Source organism: Urocampus carinirostris, chromosome 10, assembly GCF_059441175.1.
Source record: "Urocampus carinirostris isolate Australia breed hairy pipefish chromosome 10, RoL_Ucar_1.0, whole genome shotgun sequence".
NCBI lineage: Eukaryota > Metazoa > Chordata > Actinopteri > Syngnathiformes > Syngnathidae > Urocampus > Urocampus carinirostris.
This window is the reverse complement of record NC_142358.1, coordinates 33,691,341-33,707,610: the sequence shown is the minus strand read 5'-3', so window position 1 is coordinate 33,707,610 and position 16,270 is coordinate 33,691,341. Positions and strand designations below refer to the sequence as shown.

At 37.4% G+C, this 16,270-nt stretch overlaps 1 protein-coding gene across 1 annotated transcript in view; it reads left to right on the top strand.

The window, feature by feature from the left end:
- The first annotated feature begins 211 nt into the window (after positions 1-211).
- gramd1bb (GRAM domain containing 1Bb) overlaps positions 212-16,270 on the top strand; it is a 114,369-nt gene continuing 98,310 nt past the window's right edge. Inside the window, exons 1-2 of the mRNA XM_088345058.1 lie at positions 212-574; positions 4,858-4,901. Of these exons, the coding sequence (XP_088201184.1) occupies positions 560-574; positions 4,858-4,901 (59 nt within the window). The 5' untranslated portion in view covers positions 212-559. The remainder of the gene's footprint in view (positions 575-4,857; positions 4,902-16,270) is intronic.

The following is a 16,270-nucleotide window of genomic DNA, read 5'->3' as shown; positions in this document are numbered from 1 at the left end:
GGAGGGGGGCTATTGAGCGTGATGAAGCCGGGAGGGGAAGAATGGAGGCGAAGGCCCACCCTCATCCAGCACAGCCATTCTCTGTAAGCCTTCCCACATACACACCATGGCCGGTCAGCCAATGGGAGCCCTCGCATCCTTGCGCCGTCCTCCCTCGTGTGACTGCTCATCCATGCCTCAGCGACTTACATCTCAACTGATGAGTTGGGGAAAGAGGCTGTGAGCCGCCACGGCAACCGACTAGCTTATTTTCTGGTGGATTTTGGACTGTAATTTGGCACACTTCACAACCAAAATAGCTTTATTTCAGGCTTTTTCGTGCTGAGGTCAGCATCCTTCCTGTGTGGACATCATCCGGCTTTCTCACGGTCCGGTTGGAGGAAAAAAACGAATTACTTTTGCATCCCTGCACTTGTTGGCGAGCTGATTTTTTTGTGGGGACGTAATGAAGCTAGCTGATGTTTTCTGGACAGAGGATGGTAAAAGAGCAGATTTGAAGTAATTGACAAGAGGCCATGAGAGCGAGAAGAGAGGCCAGGATGGTGTCCACCTGTTCACCATGCACAGACAGAAGGTCAGTTTTGTTACTGAATGAGTCTCTCGGCTCTCTGTGTGACTTGCGTTATGGTAAACGGTGAATCTGATTAAAAAATTGCATGACTGGCCATTCAGGCTTCACTTCTAAAAATGGATCACCCTGATTACACATGAGATATATGTATGTATTCCAGTTCTTTCTTGGGAAAATATAAGTGTATTACCTAATAGCTCTCTGCCATTTCCTGTTGGCATGGGGCAACTGTACACTACTCCAATAGGTTTCCCTGAAGTGCATTTGCCAAGATTTACTGTACAAGTAGATGAGCTATGTCTTTTTTTTTTTTTTTTTGCACTGCTTGGATTTATGTAAATTACATCTTGGCTTAACGGGCTGGGTGAAATGTATGCATACTAAGCGCTTAACTTCCTCGCATGCATCTGAGGAAAGGAAATGATTAGGAAGATAATGAGTGTCTGTGCTTGGATAAATTCTTCATTTCCGCTAAGCGTTTTGAATGTTTTATACATATTGTCACAAAAAATATATATATTTTTTTTTGGGTTGTTTTTTTTCTTTTGGTTCTTTTAATTGGTTTATTTCGATACAAAAATCTGCATTTAAATGTATAATTCTCCGGTAGTTCTGGCTATAATATTTGTTTTATTAGACACATAGGCTGGTGTAGTACTGTAAAATGTACACAGTTAAACAAAGTAAAATTGCTTCTTTTGTGGAGGATAAAACCTTGCATATTTAAAGTGAACCTTTAAGATTAAAGTATGAAATGTATTGAAAAACTTGAGATGAAATTTCAGATACTTTACATTTCTAGATATTTGATTGTTTTTTTCCATCAACATTTTGTTTCTGTTGTTAATGCCATATTTGTTGCTTTTTTTTACCAAATTGTGGCAAATTAAAGTGTTGAAAATGGCTTTTATTTTCTATGCAATGTTACTTTTAGTCATGATGTGCTGAATAAACTAATAATAACAATCAAAAATTAAAGTATGAAATTTATTGAAATTTAAAATTGGATTTTACCGTATTTATAACGTTTTTCGTCACGTTTCAATAAATTAAAGATGACCAGAAAGAATTGTCCCAATAACAGACAGATTAAAAATGTGAAATTCTAATAGTCTTAGCAAGTGTTTCTCAACCCTTGAGCCAAGGCTCACTATTTTCATTAAAAATCTCTAGGAACACCCTCCGTCAAATTGCTCTAAAGATACTTTTTCATTAGTCTCATGTTTGTTTATTTTTTAGAGCTCCGATGACCATGTTGCAAAAAGTATGGACAGTATGAGTTTTTCTTACCATTTGTGGTCAACATGGCTTAGGAGGTAAAATACCTTATTCATTTTGGTTGAAAAAATTGGATTTTACCATATTTATAATGTTTTTCAAGTTATACTACATTCGTATCTTGTTATTCTGGATACAAACAAAAATAAGACTAAAAATAAAAACAAGGTTTTACTACATTCTTACTTTTTATTTTTATAAAGAAAGTAATAAATAAACCCTGCAAAAGTTTCACTTCATCCAATCTATTATACTATCTGTGTAATCTTAAACAGATTCATCAAACAAAATTATTACCGTAAATTCCGGACTATAGAGCACACCTGATTATAGGCCGCATGCGGTGCATATTTAAAGGAAAAATATTTTGTACTGACATAAGCCGCACCTGACTATAAAGCACATGTGCCCACCTTGAAACATGAGATATTTGAAAAGAAAAACAGTACACGGAAAGAAGTTTAACATTCCGACAGCCTGCCGGTTGGCCACCATACTTTTGATAAACAGATTCGTGTCCGTACGATGCCACCCGTCACTGAGATATGCCACGCCACATACCATTGAAAAGCTTAAACTCTTGGGATTCAAGATATGATGACCATTTCAAAATATACTCATCAGAAAAACATCAGCATCAGTCTAAAAGAAGATACCAGAAAACTATAAAGCCGAGGTAACTCACCAGGACGTTCCTGGGCCGGCTTCAACTTCTTTGAATGTCACGAAAATGGATTTGTTACATCAAATCCATAGAATTCATACGTGTAGAATATTTACTCTAAAACAAACGATAATGCCAACAGATGAATAGAAATCCGCCGAAAACATTTTTGCTGCGTTGCTTCTTGTAATCCATTCATTTCGCCACATTATTTCCGTTTACGAATAAACCAACTCGTAAAGTTTTTCCTAATATGGTAGTTAGCCCTTCCCTTTCGATTGACACCTTGTCCATGATGAGGGTCTGTTCATGCTAGTTTTACTCATGCACAAAGCAAGAAGTTACTTTAAACTTGAGTCTTTCTCGACGCATATATTCCACATGTCTCACTCTCACCTTTACTGCGGGCATTAGAAAAAAAATGCATAAATTAGCTGCATCATTGCATAAGCCGCAGGATTGAAAGCTTGTGACAAAAGTTGCAGCTTATAGACCGGAATTTACAGTAAAGATATTCCCAGTCATGATCGGATATTTAGTATAAAAAAGTGAAATTTAAAAAAAAAATGTAATATACTGCCACCTACTGATATGGATGAATAGTGCAGTTACTTGGCTGACCACTTGGCTGATACTGATCAAAGGCGTGCTTTTCTGCAAAGATAAGATTCGTCAAATTCCTCTGGCACTGCGGTAGAAAAACACTGGTCTAAACTACTGTCTGACATGTTTTTTGCAATTAGGAAGTTAAGTGCATTTTAATATTTTCCTCTTGCGGTAGTGGATTGCAATACTACCCTAAAATTAATTCCACCTTGCACAACATCTCTTTTAGTTCAAACAGAGCGGTAAAGCATATCATTTGAGAAAACAATCCATTATATTTTTTTTCCTCATTTAATCAATCAATATATCCTAGTAAACATTTATTTATTGTTCAAATAGACGCTAAATTCCAATGTTTAAGATGCCAATGATGAATTAGTAGAACGTGTGCGTGTGCAATCAGGCTTCTACAGCTAATTCAAGACTTTTGTAAATCATTGTTTAAAAGTGTATCTAAAATACAGAATATGCTAATGTTTGTCCTATATACAGTGGGACCTCGGTTATCGCGGTAAATGGGGACCAAAACCACCCGCGATAAGTGAAAATCCGCGAAGTAGCGACGCCCCTTCAAAAAAAAAAAAAAAAATCTCATCTCATTATCTGCACCGCTTATCCTTATTAGGGTCGTGGGGGGGCTGGAGCCCATCCCAGCCATCTCCGGGCAGTGGGCAGGGGACACCCTGAACTGGTTGCCAGCCAATCGCAGCTGCAAATCACATTAGTTCTCGCAGCTAGCTGCGTTCTTCATCAACGCACGAGCCGAGTGATCCACCGCAGCAAGAGTCGAACAGTTGGGCGATTTTACGTCCGCCCGGGACGATCGGAGACAAATTCACGACAGGGTTTATACTTGCGCCGCACCGCGGGTGCCGTTCGGTCGCTCCTGCGAGCGAGCCCCTAACCCGCGCGCAGGTACTTTCGGGCGCGATACTCACGACACCGACAGTTACGGGGGTACCGCGCATGTCCGCCGCCTTTCGCCCGCCGCCTTTCGCCCGCCACGCGCGGACGGCCGCCTGTCGTTGCGCCGCGCTACTTGGGTCGTTGGACGAGCGGGCTCCCCCCAGTTATGGGAGTAGCCCGATCACGCCCGCCGCCTTTTCTCGCGTCGCGCTGTGTGACGCCGTGTCCGCCGAACTCGCTTCGTCGCGCGGCCTAAGAGTGACCCCCGCCGCCCCAAATCCAACGCCCCACACCCCCCCGTCCCATCCAGCCGGCCGCCTTATCCCGTGTCCGCTGACGTTCCGCCGAAAAAACCCGAAAAAAGTGAAAAATCTGCGACGCATCTTCCAAAAAAAAAATCTTTTACACGTCAAAAGGCTGTATCTATTGGGGAGGTCACTGCCCCCCCCAAAGAGATATTGCAATATAGAAGCAGGTGAGGGAGCAGTTGTGGGCCTGTGATCAATATGATTCATGATGCATGTGGGCGCCCGTTATTGAGTCACTGACACTGCAGTGAAAGGAGTCGCGCTACTTTGTACTCTACATGCGATTAAACACACGCTAATGCATGCCATTGTGTGTGAGATCTTACTCAGAGATGATGGAAGACTTGTGTCTTGTTCCTCTGGCAACATCACTGAATAAGTGGTAGGAGGAGATTGTCACAATATGATCTGTCATCAGAGTTCTAACCCCTTGTTTCTACTATAAAACAGACTATACATGAGCACTAGCTTCTTATTATGTTTACACAAATATGATACATACTTTTCTGTACCCTCACTGATAGGCCAAGCAAAGGAAGTGGAAGAAACTGATATGGAAACCTCAAAGGTAGGAAATGATAAAACTTTACATGTTGAGCAATGATACCATGAAGCAATTAGATTTTTGCACCTGAAGCCTTTGGAAGTCCTAGTAAAATACAGTATTTAAGTATGCCTTCCACCGTGAGACAGTGTCAAATTTTCATGTAAATCTAAATAAAGTAGATCAAATTAAACTTACAGGACAGAAATTACAAAGGGTGGGGGCCATTTGCAAAACGTGTGTTTTTTTTCTGTGGCCCATAGTGTTCACGGTGCATGGATCCCTTAACCACTTGGGTCATCGCAGAACCACTTTCTGTGGTGTGCCTTGGGCAAGAACAGCCTGGCGGTGTTCATCCCTTCCAGGGCAGTTTCTTTTGAGTAGGGGTGTGTTCCTTCACATGAAACAATGGATTCCACGTTAACCAGTAGCAGGCAAAGCCTCCTGATCTGATTAGATAAAGCATCATCATCATTTGGTCACCGTTGTAAAGTGCCATCCCGCTCGTCATTGATGGACACTGGGGAAAAAATATTTTGTTCTGAAATTCGATCTGTTTTACAAAAAAAAAATCATAATTGATGTAACCTGTGACCTAACTACGAATGATTTCCGCATCGTCGGCTAAAAAATGTTAAAAAAGGTTAATACATAATTCTAGCGGAAGTAGAAGCATCAATTCTCTTTATAATTCATCACAAAAACATAGTTCTGCTTAAGAAAGAATATATTTTCTCCTGCTTTCTATTAGTCTGCCATGCATTTTTTTCAGAAACAATTGAGACAGAAACTTGATTGAAAAAAGACTAATTAAAAATTATAAAAATTATAAATAAACATACAATTGTAAAACTTGTCACGTAAGAAACATTATTATTTTATTATATATATATATATATATATATAATTTTTTTTTTAATTTTTTTTTTTTTTTTAATTTTGTATACACTAAATCATGTAATTATGTGTGTGTTTTATTTATTTTGTTATTTTGACTATTTGACTAAGTTGTCCCATTGCATATCCTATGTATTTATTTAGAAGTTTCTTTTTTGACCAAAGCCTTTTTTTATTCATTCAAATTTGCATAACACTTTTTTCACCTGCAACAAATTTAAAAAAAAATTGGAAAAATATGCCAAAAATGACTTCAATAACTTAAATTCAAATTTTTGATAAGCTTCTTGTTGACTCAATACAGTACTATATTTTGTTGGTCGTATTTTAATCATGATGATAGACCGAGTTTGAGTATTTTACTTAAATAATGTTACATTTCTCCACATTAAGATTCAAAATTTTGGGGGGGAAAAGCAATTTTACTCAAACACGTTCAGGCAGCAACAAAACGTCCTTGCTTTTACGAGTCACAATTAACCGACAGAGTAAAAAAAAACTTCATCCTTAATGTTTTATGTGACCCGTTTTTTTTTTCCTTTTCATCACAAATGCTTCGACGACTTGATCAATGCTTAAACGCCCAAAAGTTGCGAGGCCTTGTCGCTTTGTCTTCACAAGTGACGTGGATCATTCACAGGCTTCAAAATAGCTCAAGTGGTGTCCTTGTCAGGGCCTTGTGGGTGATAATGGCATAGCAACCAGATAAAGCCACGTTTTGAAGACAACCATCTTTACAATGTAGGATGAAGTTCGATGAAAGGTTTTTGGGTCCAAATAGGATAGCAATTAGGTCCCAATGTGGCCTTGGAGCTGTGAATTGGATGTACACTGTGTTGCAAGTCGTTCTTGTCTCGTGGGCAGGAATGTCATAGTCGGTCAATATTTCTCCATCCAGGCCTGTAACCCATCAACTCCTGGAAAATGATTGATCGCTCTACTTCCATACCGGTATTATACACTGTAGGGTGATGCATTTGGTATTTTTTTAGCGAGTCATCTGTTAAAATTATTTTAAAGTAAAAATCGTTGTGAATGCTTGTTTTAAACATATGCTTGTCAATTTATTTTGGTATTTTTTTCATATGTAACTTCAGACTTTATTGTCCGCTTCCCAAGGAATCTTTTATATGAACTGTTTTTCTTATCGTATGCATTTGTCATCCACAAATTTGGGTTAGCAGTATTTATTTGTGTATATGTCTGTAATAATATTGGACAGTGTTGATTATATATATTCTATCTATCTACCTTGGTCATATCCCTCAAGAGGGGTGACCGACAGCCAGACAAACACATACAATAACAAAGAAAATAAAAAAGGGGAAACAAATAGTAAAAAACACACACAAACATTTTTGGACCACGGATAACCCAAATGCCCAAACACCCAAACAAGTTAGGCACCTCGGCACTTAAGTTGGTCATGCTTTTGTCCCTCCATATGAAACGGAACACAAGAAACAAACAAAAGAGTTGTGTTGATCATATACTTTAGCTAATTAAATGTGTCCAATATGTCTCGTGCCAGATTTACATATTTTTTCCATAATTTCAAGTTCCCAAGCCATTTCTGCCGGACTGCAGTTAAAGACATGTGTTGCATGTTCTGACCAAAGCGGCTTTGTTTTCAGTTTGCTTTTGGGGTTTTTCAGTAGTCAAGTCATGTTTATTTGTATAGCCCTCAAAAGTCCTGAAAGGGCTGCACAGACCACATACTATTGCAAACCACAGACTATTATGACACTATCCCTTGATTTAAAAACTACATGAAGGTAAAGAAAAACTAAAAAATGTCAACATGAGAAAAATGAAGAAACCTTGAGAAAGGACAGCACATGAAGTAATTCCCCTTCCAGGAAAACCATAGGTTTTGCAATAACAAATAGTACACAGATATTGTCAACATGAAATATAGATCATTCAGAAACTATAGAATACAAGTGTGTTTTAAGCCTAGAATTAAATAGTTGCAGATTGAATCTGAGGGGGAAGAGCATTCCACAGCACCGGGGCCCTGATGGAGAACGCTCTTGAACCTGCGGATCTCTTCTTGGCTCTTGGGATCACTTGTAGACCAGCATTTTCAGAGCAAAAGCTCCGTACCGGGAAGATAGGGGTAAATTAAATCTGAAAGATATGAGGGAGCAAGTCCATGCATGATTTTGTATAATACCAACAGAACCTTAAAATTACGACTTAAGCTAACAGGGAGCCAATGCAGGTTAGCTAAAATTGAGGTACTGTGATCAAACTTTCTTGTCTTCGTTAAAAGCCTCGCTGCTGAATTTTGTCCCTGCTCCAGGCTCTTCATTTTGGATTTCTGGAGACTGGAGAATAGTAGATTACAGTAATTGAGACGGGAGGTAACAAACACATTGATTGTAATCTCCGCATCAGACTTTATCAAAACAAATATTGGTAAATGATCACTAATATCAATAAATAGTATTCCACATTGCATTTGAGTGTTTATATCATTAGTGAATGTATCGTCAATGAGGGAAGCAGAGTGTGTTGATTTTGTTGGTCGTACGGTCACTCCATTTACTGACTGACTGTACATAGTATCTAATAATGTTTCTGTGGGTCTATGTCCCTTTGCCTTTAACAGATCAATATTGAAATCACAAACAAAATAAGATATAGAAAGGATCAAATGAGATTTTGGATCAACAAGTGGATGTCTTTTGTGTGTGGAAAGTGTCGTAGTGAATGTGAAGAACTCAAGGTCATGTGATGACGCACAGACATGCTGCATAACAGTTGAGCCACGGGTAAAAATGATAAACAGTAGTGTGGCTTGGCGTAGGCACACAGAATACACCCCCACAATCCTATTCATATGTGTTGATTCTTTTGTTTCAGTTAATCTTCAGATGTAGTATAAATTGTGAGGTAGAACGGATCAAAATTATATATCCATCTATTCATTATCGGCACCGCTTATTCTAAATAAGGTGGCGGGGGTGCTGGAGCCTATCCCAGCTGTCTTCGGGCAGTGGGCAGGGGACAACCTGAACTGGTTGCCGGCCAGTCGCAGGGCACACAGGGACAGACAATTTGCTCGCTCATTCACACCTAGGGACAATTCGAACCGGCCAATTAACCTGACATGCTTGTTTTTGGAACGTGGGAGGAAACCGGAGTGCCCAGAGGAAACCCACCCAAGCACGGGGAGAACATGCCAACTACGCACAGGAAGGCTGGTTGCTGGGTTTAATCCCAGGGCCTTAGAACTATGCTGCAGAAAAGCGATTTTCACACCAGGATTTTCTGGTCACATATTTCCATCTGATCCTAGTACAGCACTGTGCACACACACGGTTGTTTTTTAATGTTTATTATTGCTACTTATTCTCTTACTTTTCAGTATACCTTTTGGGATGGCTTTGTGTACAATACTTAACACATTAAAAAATCATTATGCATTTTTTAGTCATTTTTTAAAAAATTCTTTACAAATTACAATACTGATATTAGGGGGTCGGCTTATATGCACATAGAAAAATGAACACAAGGGGGCGTAAAACAGGCATATCGCCACCCAATGCCCCTACTGCTCCCCTTTCACCTGATTTTAAAAGACGATCAGAAAGGTTGATCAGTCAAATTAGAGCATTATGCAGCTCTGTCCCTCTACTCAGTGAGAAACTTAGTAGAATTTGCCCCCAAATTATCTAATTCACAAATTCTAGGGCAACCATTGATTGAGTGCTTATGATGCTAAAAAGAAATTTGTAAAAATAAATGTTTTAAATACGAATATTGTTTAATTTAGTTTGATTTTTTTGTTTTATTTCTGTTTGTTTTAGTTTTTTTTTTTGTTGAATTAAGTTTGGTCAAAAATGTGTTGTGTTGTTTTTTGGGGGGGTACATTTATTTCTTTGTCGTTACTTGATTTGTTGTTGTTATTGTTATTTGTCTTTGGTTTATTTGTTATTCTATTTCAATTTTTTATTGTTTCATTTTAATTTTTCTTATTGGTTTTGTTGCTTTCTTTACGTATTTATTTATTCATTTATTTTTTTATTGATTTATTCATTTTACATGTGTATTTACAGTACTTGATAGTGCTCCACAAATGTGTGCTTTTGTAGAAACACTTTTGCATATATCACACTTTATGCAATTGTCACCATTATTAGCTTTATTCTAACAATTAAATAGATAAACATGTAGCCATCTAGTGCTTTTAATTTATTTTGAAGATGCTCCAGGGATTCAGCTTTAAGTTTTAAACCTACTTAACCAGAAGCCACATTGTCACTTTACACACAGGTATTTAATCTCCATCCGATGAGTTATTCCATCAACATCCCCATTATATTGTCCGAAATAATCTTGTTAATCCCATCGTTCACCTCCTCCAATCTCCTCCCATGTTTTTCTTTGTGTAATAATTATGATGAGTATGCGATGGGAGTTTATCGCAGGTTTATTTTCATCCTGTTTGCTGCTGCTGCCGCTGAACCGGGGAATAGAAGGCCCCTTTTAAAATGAAAGCTTTAATGTCAGCGCTTTGTTCTTTTATTCATGCAACACGTGGCACTCCTACAGCACGCCATCTGCAGCTGACTTTGGCATTTCTGTGCAGCTGGACCTGAAGTATTATTTTCCTTTCTCAGCATCAGTTGGTCATCATAATGTGTCTGCAGTGAATTCAATTTTAGCATTCTCTATAAGTGTGGCATGAAATATGTTGCCTTGTGCATACACACTGCAAATGCACAGTTTTCAATGTATCCTGGTCAGTTCGACATAAAACAGTCACGTGAGCTGAATTCACCCCACATCACCACCCAGTCCCGCAAAGCACATTATAGGGATTAACTCAGATTACAGGTTCTTGTTCAGGATTGCAATGGAAAATAAATAGTAGTTATGGTTTGAAACAATGCATAGTACTGCATAAAACTCTGATTTTATATTGTCGTCCCCGCAAATTTATGACAATTGAATTCGGCTGGGGGGTTGGAGTTGCAGTATTAAGTCTTATATTGGTAAATAAGAAGGTATACACTCAAATTCATTTGTTAGTATAGATATCATGCAACACCAATACTGGGATGGGCAAACTATGGCCAAAACAAAACAAAGTAGGTAAAATATAATGACAATATGTATAATAGTAAATGAAGTACTAATATTAACAATATGTTGTTTTTTGGGGTGCTAGCTTTGTCTCCAGTGTCCCTTTTTGTTCTACTACAAAATACTGCACAGAAATGCTACAAAATCATTCAAATTGCCACATAAGTAAATATCAAATTTAGTTATTAAAAACTGGGACCTGATATGTCATTTTGTTTTCATTAGGAAAAAAACACCACACAAATACTACTAAAGTACTAACATTGTAATACATTAATACAGAAATACGACCACAAAACTACTAAAAAATACAACTACAGTAATACAACGAAAATACTGGAGAACAACTTCAAAAATAATTCTATGGGAATATCAAAAAACACAACTATGGTAATACAACAAGAACATTACTGAAAAAATACAAAAACTCTACTAGATAAATACTCCAAAAGTCCTAAAACAGAAATAACAAAAATACAAATACAATAATACAACAAAATACTTCAGAAATATTATAAATACAATTTGACAGAAATACTTCAAAAATGTTTCAAAAATAATACTATGGAAATAGTACAAATTCTTACTACAGAAATAGTACAAAAATACAACTACAGTAATACTGCAAAAATCTTACTACAGAAATACTACAAAATCCTATTACAGAAATAATATGAAAATATTTAAAGAGTAATACTATGGAAATGCTATAAAAAATCATTCTACAAAAGTACAACTACATTATTTTCACAATGTTACTAATGAAATACAACAAAAATCCTACTGAAGAAATACGAATACAGTAATACTACAAAATACTACGGAAACAACACCAAACGCCTATTACAGAAACATTTCAAAAATACAACTCCAGTAATACTATAAAAGCATTTAGATTTAAGTGTATAAAACAGGCACATACTATTTTTATTTCATTCAAAAAAAAAATACTACAGAAATACTACAAAAATACTACTACAGAAATCTTATAAAAGAAATACAACACAGTCCAACAATAGTAATACTACGAAATTACTACAGAAAAACTGCAAAAATCCTTATACAAAATACTACAGACATACTACACACATCTCACTATATGAATACTACCAAAATCATACTTCAGAATTTCTAAAAAATGAAACTACAGTAATAATACAAAACAAAATACCAAATATAAGTTGTTAAAACTGGGATCTAAGACATAATTTTACTTGAATCCTGTAAACCAATTTGAAAAAATATATATAATTGAAAACAAATACAAAAAGAAACATAATGTGACAAAGTTTTCATGTTCAGTTATTCAGAAATAAGAAAAACAGGTTAAGTGCCCAAGACTCGCCTCTTGACCAATTTCTGACCACACGACGTTAATGAAAAATAACCAGCAGGGGGCGGCGATGAGGAAAAAATATGCCGACTTGACGACTTGACTTTTCAGGGCAGGAGCTGTCTATTCAGCACCACTAATATGTTGGACAAATAACATTTCAATAGATGACAAACGACAACCAAAATAAACATGCTTTCTATATTTATATGAAATGGACTATCAGGTTCACTATTTGTGGGTGTATTTCTTGCTCCCTCGGCTGGCGCAGCTCCGCGGCGAGGTGGACACCAGATGGACTCTGTGTGAGACGACTTACTGAGCTCCCGCTGAAAGCTCCTGCTGCGTCACGCTGCCATCTTGTCCTCCTTTTTCCTCACTTTCTTCTCTCTGCTGTCTCTCCGCTGACTAACAATAGAATTCGACAGCGACCTCGTGTCTGTTACCATCCGATGTGGGCCGGAAAGTGTCTTGCTTTCCCTGCTTCCGCTTAGTTGAACTCAATTAGGTGGATTGTAATGGCATGGCGCAATCTGATGAGGATGGTTATTTTCTTTGCAATTTTAGATAAATGATTGGTTCATTTATTCATCAATACATGTTTCATTGCAACTCCCAATCATCAAATATTGTTACTTAAAGCTGGGGTTGGTCGTCTGAGGTGTTCTTGAACTGTTGAAAGTGCAATAGTTTTTCTATCATGTGTGTGTTACCAATGCCCGACTTAGTTCAAAGAGCCTTTATTATGTTTTCCCACCATCAAGAATGAGCTGCCTGAGGCTGTGATCATGACTTTAAGCCAAGAGATGGCGACAGAGAGTAACAACACAGTGTTTGATGTACTGTTGGGAGTGATGGGCAAAATGAAGCACGACTTCGAAACTTGTGTTGAGTAAGAGTGGATTTCACAAATTGAGTCCCGCTCGAAGGGTGTGTCACTGACGGAGAAATACGCGACTGGGAAAATGAAGTCTCGTTTTTGGCTGAGCTCGCTGAGCGGATTTGGTCACATGACCTGGCCTGACCCATCCATCGCTCTTGCTGACATGTTACGCAGCTGTAAAGAAAGGACTTGAATCCGATGCAAAATTATATTTATATTCGACCGGCCAATTAATGCATGTCTTTGGAATGTGGGAGGAAGCACGGGGAGAACATGCACAGGAAGGTTGCTGGATTTGAACCCATGACCTCAGAACTGTGCCGCACACGCGCTAACGACCGCGCCATGCTGACCCCATGAAAGATCATGTATGAAATAAGTTGACCTTTTTATATTAATCAACTTCAAAGTCAAGCAATTCAGAGTATCTAAAAAACGGACGTCACAACAAAAAATGTACCTTTAAAATATGTACCTTTCAATGCGACAAAAACTAAATTATCAAATACAAGGATAAACTTAATATTTTTAATGTAAAATATAAAATTAAAATAAAGAAATACATAAAAATGCAGGAAATATCAAATCACTATTTTTTATTATGCCTGAGTCCTATTTTTGTTTTATTTTGAACCTAGATTTATGTAGGGTTTTTCCAGACATATACTTTTTTTGTTATTGTTTTTTACTTTCGGGGGGTGGGGGGGTTGTTGTTGGGTCTGTTATGGCTCCTTAGACCCTTGGTCTTGATCAGGGCTTGCCAAAGTTTTTTGTTTTTACCCTGGAACTACTTTTTTGTTACTGTTTAGCTCAAAGGGATACCAGTTAGAATTGCATTTCTAAAATAGCAACTTACGTTATAACGACCTTGTTACAATGTTACTATATGTTATTACTGTGTTGTATTTCTTAGAGGCAGTGTTAGAATATTTACAGTCAATCATAAAACTTTTGTTTTTAAAGACACTGATCATGTCAATGATTTCTCATGCCAGTTAGTCATTATATTTCACACAATATCACCATGACCCATCCCTGGTGAGCTTATTTCAGAACTAGCTACTCATATGCTCTTAATAATAATAATTTCCTTGTATTGTCATTCTCTTAGGGGGCTACCTAGTGCCCACGGGCACCACGTTGGAGACCTGTGGTCTAGTTTATTTTTAATTTTATAGATATTTTATTGCAAGAATTATTTGAAAAAGTAATATAATATTTGAGATAATTTCAGGTATTACCACTTGTTTCAGTAAAACATGAACCGTTAATGTACATCAAATGCGACAGACATATAAATGGGAAGACAAATACTTAAAATTAACCATATTTTTAATTTTGTTTCTTACTAATGCTACACTTTTCTTGTCCAGATTTCTTCCAGTGCAAGTTTGAGATTTTTTTTTCTCTGTGACTCATCCGACCTGTAGACTAAATAAGCAATGCCTCATTTACCGGCGCATCCACTGTGCTGTAAAGGTTAATCTTTTGCAAATATACTGTAACTCTTCAAACAAGACATTATTGCTACTGGTTTGATTCTTAACCCGAAATATCATACTTAGTTGAAATATTTTCATTAAAACTCTCATGGATGTGTAGGACCAATACTGCTGTATGTAGGAATAATGTATAAATAGATAAATACCAACGAAAATATACCATATGAAGAAACTAACACCAAAAAAAGCACGGAATACCTAAATGTATGACATTTATTTTGTCATTCATTTTGTTTTTTACTTTAACATATATTTTGTTGATTTTTTTTATGTTTTGTGTTTTTTTTGACAGATTTTCTCATGTAGTTTGTCATTTATTTTGTTGTATGTTTTATCAGAATGTTAATGTTAAAATATAAATGAGAGGGCAAGTCAAAATGGCTGAGCTTTTCACTTATAGTCAATGTGTTCATCGCTAAATAACCAAAAGCTCGGGTAGTTGGGCCGCATAGTCATTTGAATCACATTTTTTAATAAGTTACACAAGAAAACACACGACAAAATAAATGAAAAAAAAATGGAAAAAATGTCAAAATACATAGTAGAATACATGAAAAAATGAATTCCCTAAATAAATAAATGAAAAAACGCATAAAAAAGTGAGAACATTGCATTAATGCCATTTTGGTTAATGGATATGACACCTAGCTAAAACCAGAGAAGGAGTGTGACCACAGGGGGCATGTTAGTGAAGCCTTATTCCCTTCTCCGAGTAGTGAAAACTGCAACAATACATTACAATGAATTAAGACCGTGTGCCAATATGTTTGAGGATATAAAGTACATTACCTTTACATCTGTCTGGACTATTACAAGATATAATTGGTTAAACATCATGTAAACACTTTTAGAAACGTACAGCATTGCGTTGGTAATCATTTAATATTCATATAGATGGATTGGACATGCAATAGTCATGTCTGCCATAGGATGAGTCTACTGTGTACAAGATCATGGAACCCAAATTAACGTGGGACACCTGAGATTTGTCATGGTTGCCATGGCGCCCAATTGGCCGCGCCTGTGTGTGTCACGGTTGCCGTGGTGCCCAATTGGCCGCACCCGTGTGTGTCACGGTTGCCGTGGTGCCCAATTGGCCCCGCCCATGTGTGTCACGGTTGCCATGGTGCCCCATTTGCAACGCCCGTGTGGTGCCAGCTGCGGCTCGTTGAGAGATTGTCTTTCTGTTTATATAAAGCTCAGCGCTCTCTTGCTTCAGTGTGAGCCCGTCATACGAATTTCTGCCCCACAAGACGTGGGTTTTGACTCGATCCTGGTTTCCTTTGATACCTCCAGTCCGGTATTGTTCCTGTTTATTTTTGTACTGTTTAATTTCCGGTTCCAGTTTTGTTTTCCGTCTATTTTTGTCCTGTTGGTTAGTTTCCCCAGTTTTGGTTCTCGTCTAGTTTCTCCTGTTTATTTTCATTACCCTGATTCGTTATCGATCTCGTCGGTCTCTGGCTTCCTGTCCTTCCACGCCAGACCGGCTTTCTAGCATGCATGACTCCCCACCATTTCCCATAAAATAAAAGGCTTGTGTGAGAACGCCACGCAATTGGGTCCTGTATCTGTTCTGGTTCTGACAAGATTAGTGTTATTTTTCTATATTTTCTTAAATTAAAGCTCAAATAAATGTGAAACATTTATGGCAAACACTTCTTAATGTATTTACATCTGTCTTTAG